This window comes from Diadema antillarum, unplaced genomic scaffold (genome assembly GCF_040938485.1).
Source record: "Diadema antillarum isolate AM-2024a unplaced genomic scaffold, OU_Dant_1.0 scf00000151, whole genome shotgun sequence".
In the NCBI taxonomy this organism is placed as follows: Eukaryota; Metazoa; Echinodermata; class Echinoidea; order Diadematoida; family Diadematidae; genus Diadema; species Diadema antillarum.
Window position 1 is genome coordinate 1,615,587 of NW_027271040.1, and position 11,328 is coordinate 1,626,914.

Here is an 11,328-nt window from a genome sequence, read left to right on the forward strand (position 1 = left end):
TGAACGAGCACATACCACGACGCTGCTAGCAACAATAGTGCCGTTCTCATAGTAAAAAAAAAAAAAAAAAAATTGATATTTGGGTCGCTATCAGGGTTACGTCTATTTTTCTTTAAAAAAGAATATATATTGAAACTTTTGGGCGGCAATAGCCGCATTCATGTAGACAAAAAAGTGGGATAACGATGGCGATCAAAATCTCGAATTTATTTATTCTTTTTTTTTTGTAATCGTTCACACGAACTGATATATCCAGCTAATTGCCATGCAATATATCGGTGCTAGCCCTTGTGTTCGCGCTCGCGATGTTGTGATGTGCGCTTTGATATAGTGAGAGTGCACGATGGGATTGAAAATCTCGAGATTATTGATTTTTCTCCAGCGTTTACACACTCGTTGCGGTGTGAATGTTATCGCTATATAGTTCAGAAATGAGCACAGTGTTTCATAGGGTTTGAATCGTAATGATGCTGAAATGGCGTATTTCCTGGGATTTGGATCGCGATGCTGATTGCGTCAACTTCGCGTCTATTTGCCCCACCCCCCCCCCAAAAAAAAAAACCCACAATAATAATAAAAAAATAACACAAACTTGTGCGATTTGGATCGTGAGCCTCTAATCTCGCAAAATAACGCGTTATTTCTCTTCATACTGTAAAAATCTTGAAAATTACGAAATAAAGATTTATTTCGATATTGAATGCAATTTAAACGGTATAGCAATAGTGTGCCAAGGAAGACTACGACCTTTGTACTGACCGCAAAGACATTTAAAGGGGCTATCCGTACCCATCATATTGCACTTAGTGAGTGGTGATGTCAAACGACAGCATCATTGAGCAGCTTGTACATAAAGTCCATGTTCAATTTGGTCACGACCTCAATCTCCGTTCCTTCCAAGTCGGGGATCCACGGGGTGTTGATTTTGTTGGTGACCATTTGGCCCCGGGTGTACTTGCCTACTAGCTCCACCTTACAGACGGTGTGGGTAGACTCCTGCACGGACCCGCGGGAAACGGCCACCACCATAGCGCATGCGTCAGCCACCATAATGGCGGGCAGCTTGTAGTACTCCTTGGAATTCTGCACATGGGCCTTGGTGATGGCATACAAGAACTGGCCCCGGAGTGACTTACACGAACTAAGATTGTGGAACCATTGCTTGAATAAAGGGTACAAAGAAAGAGAGTTAAAAAAAAAAAATTAAACCAATTGACATTGTTATGGTGACAGGTGTAAATAGTCTGGGTGCCAGAGGCTGAACCTTGTTTTACCGTCCACCCAATGTTTTTTGATGGTTTTACCCTATTTCGGAGGTGCTGAATCCGAATCCGGATGATGCAACTCTTGCATCCTTGAGGGTTTTGAGATATTCAAGATGGCCGCCAAGATGGCCGCCAAAACCGGAAATTCCCACGTATTTCCTTCTAAATGGTGAGATATTGAAAACAATTGATGGTTTTACCCTAAGTCGAGGGTGCTGAATCCGAATCCGGATGATGCAACTCTTGCATCATTAAGGGTTTTGAGATATTCAAGATGGCCGCCAAGATGGCCACCAAAACCGAAAATTCCCACGTATTTCCTTCTAAATGGTGAGATATTGAAAACAATTGATGGTTTTACCCTATGTCGAGGGTGCTGAATCCGAATCCGGATGATGCAACTCTTGCATCCTTGAGGGTTTTGAGATATTCAAGATGGCCGCCAAGATGGCCGCCAAAACCGGAAATTCCCACGTATTTCCTTCTAAATGGTGAGATATTGAAAACAATTGATGGTTTTGCCTTATGTCGAGGGTGCTGAATCCGAATCCGGATGATGCAATTCTTGCATCCTTGAGGGTTTTGAGATATTCAAGATGGCTGCCAAAATGGCCGCCAAAACCGAAAATTCCCACATATTTCTTTCTAAATGGTGAGAAATTGAAAAGAATTGATGATTCTCCCTATTTGGAAGGTGCTGAATCCGAATCTGGATGATGCAACTCTTACATCCATGAACTTTTTGAGATATTTAAGATGGCCGCCAAAATGGCCGCCAATTAAACCCGGAAATTTCCATGTATTTCCTTCTAAATGTTGAGAAATTAAAAACAATTGATGGTTTTACCCTATTTCGAGGGTGCTGAATCCGAATCTGAATGATGCAACTCTTACATACATGAAGTTTTAGAGATATTCAAGATGGCCGCCAAAATGGCCCCCAATTAAACCCGGAAATTCCCACGTATTTCCTTCTAAATGTTGAGAAATTAAAAACAATTGATGGTTTTACCATATTTCGAGGGTGCTGAATCCGAATCTGGATGATGCAACTCTTACATCCATTAAGTTTTAGAGATATTCAAGATGGCCGCCAAAATGGCCGCCAATTAAAACCGGAAAATTCCCACGTATTTCCTTCTAAATGATGAGATGTTGAAAACAATTGATGGTTTTATCCTATTTCGAGGGTGCTGAATCCGAATCTGGATGATGCAACTCTTGCATCCTTGAAGTTTTTGAGATATTTAATATGGCCGCCAAAATGGCCACCAAAACCGAAAATTCCCACGTATATAATTTCCTTCTAAATGGTGAGAAATTGAAAACAATTGATGGTTTTACCCTATTTCGAGGGTGCTGAATCAGAATCTAGATGGTGCAACTCCTGCATTGTTGAAGATTTTGAGATATTCAATATGGCCGTTAAAATGGCCGCCCAAAACGGAAGTTCCCATGTATTCCCTTCTAAATGATGGCAATTTGAAAGCAATTGGTGGTTTTTATCTTATTTTGAGTGTGCTGAATCCGAAGCTCAGGATACAACTCTTGCATCCTTAAGGGTTTTGAGATGATAAAGATGGTCGCCAAAAATGACCGCGAAAAACGGAAATTCATATGTAGACCCCCCATTTCCTTCTAAATGGTGTAAAATATAAAACAGTTGGTGGTTTTACACTATTTTGAGTTTGCTGAATTTGAAGCTCCAGTATACAGCTCTTACTTCCTTGAGGGTTTTGAGATAATAAAGATGGCCGCCAGAATGGCCCCTAAATGGCCGTCAAAAACGAAATTTTCCATGTAAGCCCTATATTACCTTCTAAATGGTGTAAAATTGAAAACAATTGGCGGTTTTACTCTATTTCGAGGGTGCTGAATCCGAACCTGGTTGATGCAACTTTCGTGTTCTTTTTTAAGGGTTTTGAGATGTCCAAGATGACCGCCAAAATAACTGCCAAAAATTGGTAAATTTTAGGCCCTATTCAGCACCCTCGAAACTTGGTTGTTGAAATTCGTCCATTTTTTAGGGTTTGTAGACGTCCAAGATGACAGCCAAAATAAGTGGCAGAAATTCCAATGTTATTATATTTTTTCTTAATGGTAAAAATTGTAAAATGAATTGATGGTCTTACCCTATTTCAAGGGTGCTGAAGGTCTTTGAAGGTTTTCGGACATCTATAAATGTCCTGTATGAACGGAAACTCCTTAACATTTTCTTATACTGAAATGGTGAAGTATTGTGCTCCAACGCGAAGCGGGCGATTAAACCCATGCAGGGTGAAAAGCAATAATTCGTATTCTTGAATTCAACTCAGTTGAGCGAATTTATCAAATCAGCCAAAATTTATTGACAGTCAAAATGACTGTCACAATGGTATTGTAATGTACTGAGATATTCCGATATGTCTCAAACGGAACTTTAACACGTACTGGAAAAAAAAAGAAGAAGTGATATTGACATCATACCGAAACGTACAAACCCAAAGAAAGATACGACTGAAAATGTCTTTATGCATAATTGTTATGAAATAATGCTTGTGGTCGCCAATAACATGGCTCCATAGATGTAAAGTTAATCCTTTTCGGCTATCAATAGAGTAAAATTAAATTATGGCATGTTGGTATTTGGTGTTGAAACTTGTCTTGTATTCTGACGAGTCTCGGATCGCATCGTATTCTTGTGAAACTTGTCGCATATTCTGATTAGGTCATTGGAAATGGTTGCATCCATGACCACTATAGTAGATATCAATAAGGGTAATTTCAAAAGCACTCTGCGCGATTATGATATTCGTAAGTACTGTATTATCAACTATTACCTTCCATGTTGTCGTTTGATTTTTATTTCGTTTTTTTTTTCACGGCGCGTTACCTCTGATTTGTCCGTCCCCTCGTGTGTGTTTGTAATAGATTATATATACATATACACATACATAATGTTACATCATATTGAAGAAAAAAATTGAAGCATAACTATAAAAATGTCCCACTCGTGTCTTCAACAATGTCATCAAGACCACCAATATAAACCAAATAACAAATTTGAGTGTTCATGGATAAAGAGATTAAAACTGCTCATGGATTAAGACAGGTAATCTTGGGTAATTTCAGTACACTTCTCTACATCACTATCACAATATGATTTAGATGAACATGTCTTGTCCATTAATTGTTAGTGTTCAAAATTTATCCACTATACGTGGAGGAAACTGTGTAATCTTGCAATTATTCAACCGCATCTGTAGTCTTGAAGGGTTAATTGCTGGCACACTTGTATCGTACCAACTCAAAGATATCCAGTAGAGCTGGTTTCACTGTACATACAGCAAGTTCAAACTGTGCCACTGACGAAAACCATCAATTGTTATCAATTTCTCACCATTTATAAGAAGGAAATACATTGGAGTTTCCATTTCGGCGGCCATTTTGGCGGCCATCTTGACTATCTCGAGGTGCATCATCCAGATTCGGATTCAGCATCCTCGAAATAGGGTAAAACCATCAACTGTTTTCTATTTCTCACCATTTAAAAGCTAATACATATAGATTTCCGGTTTTGATTGGCGGCGATTTTGGCGGCGATTTTGGCGGCGATTTTGGCGGCCATCTTGAATATCTCAATACCCTCAAGGATGCAAGGTTTGCATTATCCAGACTCGGATTCAACACCATAGAAATAGGGTAGATCCATCAATTGTTTTCAATTTCTCACCATTCAAAAGGAAATACAAGGGAATTTCCGGTTTTAATTGGCGGCCATTTTGACAGCCATTTTGGCGGCCATCTTGAATATCTCAAAAACTTCATGGATGCATGAGTTGCATCATCCAGATTCGGATTCAGCACCTTCCAAATAGGGAGAATCATTAATTATTTCCAATTTCACACCATTTAGAAGGAAATACGTGGGAATTTTCCGGTTTTAATTGGTGGCCATTTTGGCGGCCATCTTGAATATCTCAAAATTCTCAAGGATGCAAGAGTTGCATCATCCAGATTCGGATTCAGCACCCTCGAAATAGGGTAAAACCATCAATTGTTTTCAATATCTCACCATTTAGAAGGAAATACGTGGGAATTTCCGGTTTTGGCAGCCATTTTGGCGGCCATCTTGAATATCTCAAAACCCTCAAGGAAGCAAGAGTTGCATCATCCAGATTCGGATTCAGCACCCCCGAAATAGGGTAAAACCATCAAAAAACATTGGGTGGACGGTAAAACAAGGTTAGGCCCAAAAAGTGGCTTTGGCACCCAGACTAAAATACATAATGTTTCATTTGTCAATTAAGCGGAGTACAATGCACCCGATTAAGCGGTACCCGATAAAGCGGAGAGTACTGTAATACATTTATTTTGTTAGGTATTACGCAGGCGATTTCTTCTTCAGGTGAGCATGACTTCAAACATGATCATGATAGTGTAGCAAAGCGTGTAGAATGGTTCTGTTCGAGACTATAGCCACCTATAAGTGCAAATATTAATTCATCAGCTAGGGTTTTTACACAGAACTGTCTCCATGAGATGAATTTCTATTAAGTCTCACTTTAAAGGGAAGTCTCAAATCACTTATAACAGTTATGTGGATCCATTAATGTAGAAAGACACCCTGAGCTAGAAAGTGTAAAGAAAATCTGACAATCCGTTTCAAAGAACTGTCTCAAAATTGTGGTTAATTCCATGTAGGCCCTATTATTGTGAGCATTACCATCTCGGAATGAATGTGTGTGTATCATGGGCATGACGCCATGATGTATACAATTTATCCTGATGTGTATACTTACAAAGTCAATGCTATGAGATATGCAGGTTTCCAGGGGAACAACGAGCGTAGGACACTGAGTATCTGTGAGGACGATGTGCGCTGCTTCTGGATCAGACCCAAAGTTGAACTCAGCAGTCCAGAATTCTGTTCCTCTAGCTGCGAAGACAGTGGCGATGATGACGGTTATTATCATAACTGATACGGTCTCATCATATCATTATAATTGTTTCTTTATAAAATGATATCAAAGTTTGCAACATGGCAAAGTGCATTGTTTCCTTTTTACGACATCATCCGTGTATAATATACTTTATATTGTATTGAAAAAATCCTTTATCAGACGAGTGTAAGAGAAATGAAAAAAACAATTGTATCACTTTGGATTATGTCAACTTTTTCTTTTCTTTTCTTTGTGATGATGGAAATAAATAAACTATTGAATTGAATTGAATTGAACATTGATTTGATTCTGCAACTGAGAATAATAAATTGAATAATAATAAAAATGTCATCATCAGCATCCTAGGACTATTTCATAACTATAGGTAATTACTATCACTGTCACAATCATCACTGAGAGTATCACATTTTGAAATATTTTGATATGCCAGAGTATACTGTCATCATTCAATCATCAAAGCTCTTTCATTATAATATGACAATTAAAATAAATAATTTAAGTCGTCGAGCGCAAAAATTATGTTTGTATTCTACTGCGTTGCAAGAGCTGTCTGATGTTTTTTTGCTGCACTGTACTAATCATTGATGATTGAATTTCCATAAATACGTATGTATCAAATGAACAAAGCACGATAATCTATACTGCACCAATTTGCTCAACAATAAATAGCACAAGTAAAGAGGATTGATGTTTAAGTAGGCCTATATTTGGGGAAGCATAGAAGGCTTTGCATATGTGAATACTCTGGATCTATACTTTTCCTGTTTCTTCTTGTTAGAGTTATGACCACATAGGCCCTACTCATGTTCAAAACGCAATTGGTCACTGGATGATTTAAAGGGATGGATAGTTTTGCTCGAGATTTATGGGGCTTCAGATTTTTGTTGTTGGTGAAATGAGAAACTAGACTCTATGCATATTTATGAAATATGAAAAAGCATACAATTCTAAGAGGAATTCAAAGTTTCATGACAATCGATTTGAAATGGCGGAGATATTCAAATCAAAGTGGTCCTGATAAAAACTGGGACCCAATGTTTATATAGGATCGGACCACTTGGTTTTTGGAGTATCTCGGCCATTTCAAAACCGATATCTATCAAATAAACCACTTATGAAATATGAAAGAGCGGACAATTCTTAGAGGGATTTAAAACTATACCATCCCTGTAAATTGATAATGAAACCAACTTCTGATTAACTGACCTACGTGTACTCCTTTTATTCCACCCAGAGTGATTATTAAATTGCCAGACTACTGAAGAAAAAACAAAAACAAAAACGAACGACGTATACCTTTAATATTCCCACCCATGATGACTAACTCCTTCAGCTTGCTTGTGAAGGTAGGGTCAAGTCTAATGGCCAGGGCCAAGTTGGTCAGTGGTCCAATGGCCACCAGTGTGATCTCTCCCGGCTTCTCATTGGCCATCCGAATCAGGGCCTGCACAGCGTGCTCTGATTGGACAAGATCTCGGCTTGGCATGGGGCCTGGGTTGGGAATGTCACCCAATCCATCCGTTCCATGAACATGCTTGGCTTCCGTAGGGTCAGTGACGATATACCGAGTAGCTCCCCTGAACACAGGAATCTATATAGCATTTGATAATTCATTCAAAGAATTGGGGTTATCCTGTTAAAATACTGTATAAAGAATCGTGTATATATATATTTTTTTTTCTTTTGTCAAAGTTTGTTTTCATTTCCAGGGCATATAAACTGACACGTGTCAAAAAACAACTTTGATGATTTTATGCGTCTGTTTTCTATTACATTATAGCGTATAGGCCCTCATGGCTAACAATCCATTATGTTATGTCGCTGTTTATGAAATTTCAAAATGTTTATGAAATAAAAAATCAATCATCACTATTCTTATCATTGTGTTCATTTACATTATCTTCATCATGGACGTTCGTAATCATTGTTTATATTATCATAGCAATCACTTATTGTCAATTTAAGATCATCATCATAAAATTTGATGTTCGTACCAAGGAGGTTTGAAAATTTGAGAGAGTTCCAACTGGTTGTAAACATTCAAACAGCTGTCAGTTTTCTTTTGACGTACAAAAGAATTCCATTTTTTGCATTTTTGAATATGATGATCGGGGTTCGATGCCGCCGCCTTTCCGAGCAAAGAGATGATTCATTTGGAAAGCTTACATAATGTCGGCTATATTTTGTTTGTTTTTGTACTAAAGTGAATTAAATTTCAGCTTATGATAAGGCATATGAAAAAGAAAGTAAGTCCTGTCCAGGATCATGTCAAAAAGTGTAAATCTGAGCCGTACGTTGTGAAAATATTTGAACTGCACTCTTACTGGAAAGTTGAAAAGTCATCTTTCCGATCATTTCCGACAAATGAAACTGATATGGTAGGCCCATATCATTGAAGTGTAGTTCTTTATTCATTTATATATTAGATTAGTGTAAAAACATGTAAAGTCGGGTAATTTTAATTCTTATTTCATCAATTTTTGTGGAATTTTTATTCTCACATGCCTGTGTTTGTACCTTTATGTACCTCACATGTTTCAAAAGAAGGGACAGCGAAAAGTGATGACCGTCATAAAGACGTATCTTCCATTGAGAGTGACGTCATAATGCACTGCCACATGAATCAATTGTCTTCCTATCTGTGAGGCAGCTCCAGTTCAGCTCATACTTCAAATATTTCTTAGTGGCGGCATCAAACATGGGATCAAAGGGAATAACGCTGTTGTTACTCCATCTCTTCAACCTCCTTGTTCGTACTCACATCGAGTTTGTTGAATTTCTCCAGCACGCGTAGGACGTTGATGGTGACTTTGTCGACTTCGACATTCCCAGTGACACATGTGATCCCAATCAGATCGACGTTGGGTTGACCCAGCGCCATCATGATAGCTACTGCATCATCTATACCAGGGTCGCAGTCTATCACCATGGTAACTTTCTCCGCCATGACTGAAGTCCGGAGGATGGAATTCTTCCTGAATCTTTACCTTTGCCCAGACGATGAAGACCTCTCTGAAATGACAGTTTGTGAGATACCTATCATATTATAATACGCACGAGAGATGAAAGCACGAGTATACTAGAATGGAATTTTCAATTCTGTTCGAAGTTGGCCCCAAACGTGGTCAACAACCAATCAACAAACGAAGCCACACGATGTCTACAGACGGTCCTACGATGACACCCGAATGACATAGGGGAGACCCAGGAGAGTTGAGCCACTTTTTACATAATTTGTCATATTTCCCCCTAATTGTATCTTGGGCTGAAGACTTTCTTATGGTTGGAAGTTAAGATCATATGTCATAATCCAGTTTTGTTAATTATACGGAAGGTGATTGCATTTCAGAACAAGAGCCCGTTCAAAAATAGATGTCAAATGGCACAAGTCTCCTGTAGGACGAGGAGAGTGGAGCATACCCGCAATGAGAGTTGAGCCACCCATGGGAGAGTTGTGCCACACTGTACTAGTGAGTGGGAAAGTCGTATATCTCGTGAGGATGGGCCCGCATAAATACATTTAATGTGCTGTTCTTATCAAATATCACTATTTTGTAAATTGAAATACAATGACTCTAACAGAGAACTATGATTTTTTTTTCAGATAGAAAGAACTTCAAGATAGGCTTTCCAAGCTGTAGACAAATTGATGATGTCATCGAAATGTTCTGACTTAGAGTTGGCTACCTGGGGCCGACAATCAATAACTTTAAAACACTTCCATGACATATGCTCCGGCGACAAATGCTCCGGCACGAATTGCTAATGTTGAAGCTTACACAAACCCTTACCCCTACCCTAACCCTAACCCTAATCCAAATCCTTACCCTGCTCTGACCCAAAATCTCAATCATACCCACGAGGCTCACTCTCTCTTCGGAGAGATATTAATGTCAGAGCAATAATTGTCGGCGGAGCATTATGTCGTGTCACCCTTTAAAACACAATAACTTCTTTGAGAAATCATTAGTCATGAAGACAATAATTGAATAAGCGAAAAACCATTGGCAGCTTCATTAAAACTTTAAAACAACATTAAAACACAACTGATATAACCCTTACTTAGATCTTACAATACTTTTCAGAGCTCGCTCAAACAGATATGCAACCTTGAACAGGAGATAAAGATTGTAGTGCGTGGAAATTAACATGACATTTGTTTCATTTAGCTCACGTCAGCTTCAGGCTATGCTATTGATATTTATGTATCATCCTCTTTGTTGTGAATTTCAATTTCCATGGGGTTTTATTCAACGTCTAAAGACAACAAGGGGCCACAAAACTTTCCAGAATTGCCTGAATACAGTCACATCTTTTCCAGTCACATCCTTTCAAATTTCAGACGATGATATCATATTGTGAACAATATCTGCTCAAAAAATGTAGTCCCATGAACAACATAATGCCAACAAGTGACTCTTCCATCTACCTGGCAAAACAATACAAAATAACAAAATGACCTCAACAAATGATTTGTTAGATTCAACGAAATGCAGAATACCATGACCATAGGCGTACCCAGGATTTTTTAGAGGGGGGTGTTCAGTGGCGTACCGTGGGTCAAGACATTGGGGGGGGGGGGGCGCACCTCATGGCCGGAAGCAACATCAGAATTGCATAATTGTACAATTAAATGCGAGCGAGCGGAGCGAGCGAGCTTGAAAATTTTGATATTTTACAGTCCCCAAACTGCCGTTTGTAGCTATATATATATATATATATATATATATATATATATATATATTTGCTTTGGAAATTAAGGGGGTTGCACCGGGTGCAACTGCTGGCAGTTGCTGGCAGTAACATCAGGAGAATGGCATAACGATTAAATGCGAGCGAGCGAAGCGAGCGAGCTTGAAAATTTTGACATTTTAAGTCCCCAAACTGCCGTTGGCAGCTATATTTTTTTGCTTTAGAAATTAAGGGGAGGGGGCGCACTGGGCGCAACTGCTGGTAATTACTGACAGCAACATCAGGAGAATTGCATATGCGAGCGAGCGAAGCGAGTGAGCTTGAAAATTTTGACATTTTACAGTCCCAAAACTGCCGTTTGTAGCTATATTTTTTCGCCTTAGAAATTAAGGGGAGGGGAAGCACCGGGCGCAACTGCTGGCAATTAC

At 38.9% G+C, this 11,328-nt stretch overlaps 1 protein-coding gene across 1 annotated transcript; it reads right to left on the minus strand.

Annotated features, from left to right (window-relative positions):
* Positions 1 to 819: 819 nt before the first annotated feature.
* On the minus strand, positions 820 to 9,158 carry LOC139721871 (inosine-uridine preferring nucleoside hydrolase-like). Its single transcript, XM_071633194.1, has 4 exons — positions 8,970 to 9,158; positions 7,505 to 7,799; positions 6,047 to 6,183; positions 820 to 1,161 (listed from the first exon to the last, which is right to left on the minus strand). Exons 1-4 carry the CDS (start codon positions 9,153 to 9,155, stop codon positions 820 to 822), a joined length of 960 nt encoding a protein of 319 aa, XP_071489295.1. The 5' UTR covers positions 9,156 to 9,158.
* Positions 9,159 to 11,328: the final 2,170 nt, after the last annotated feature.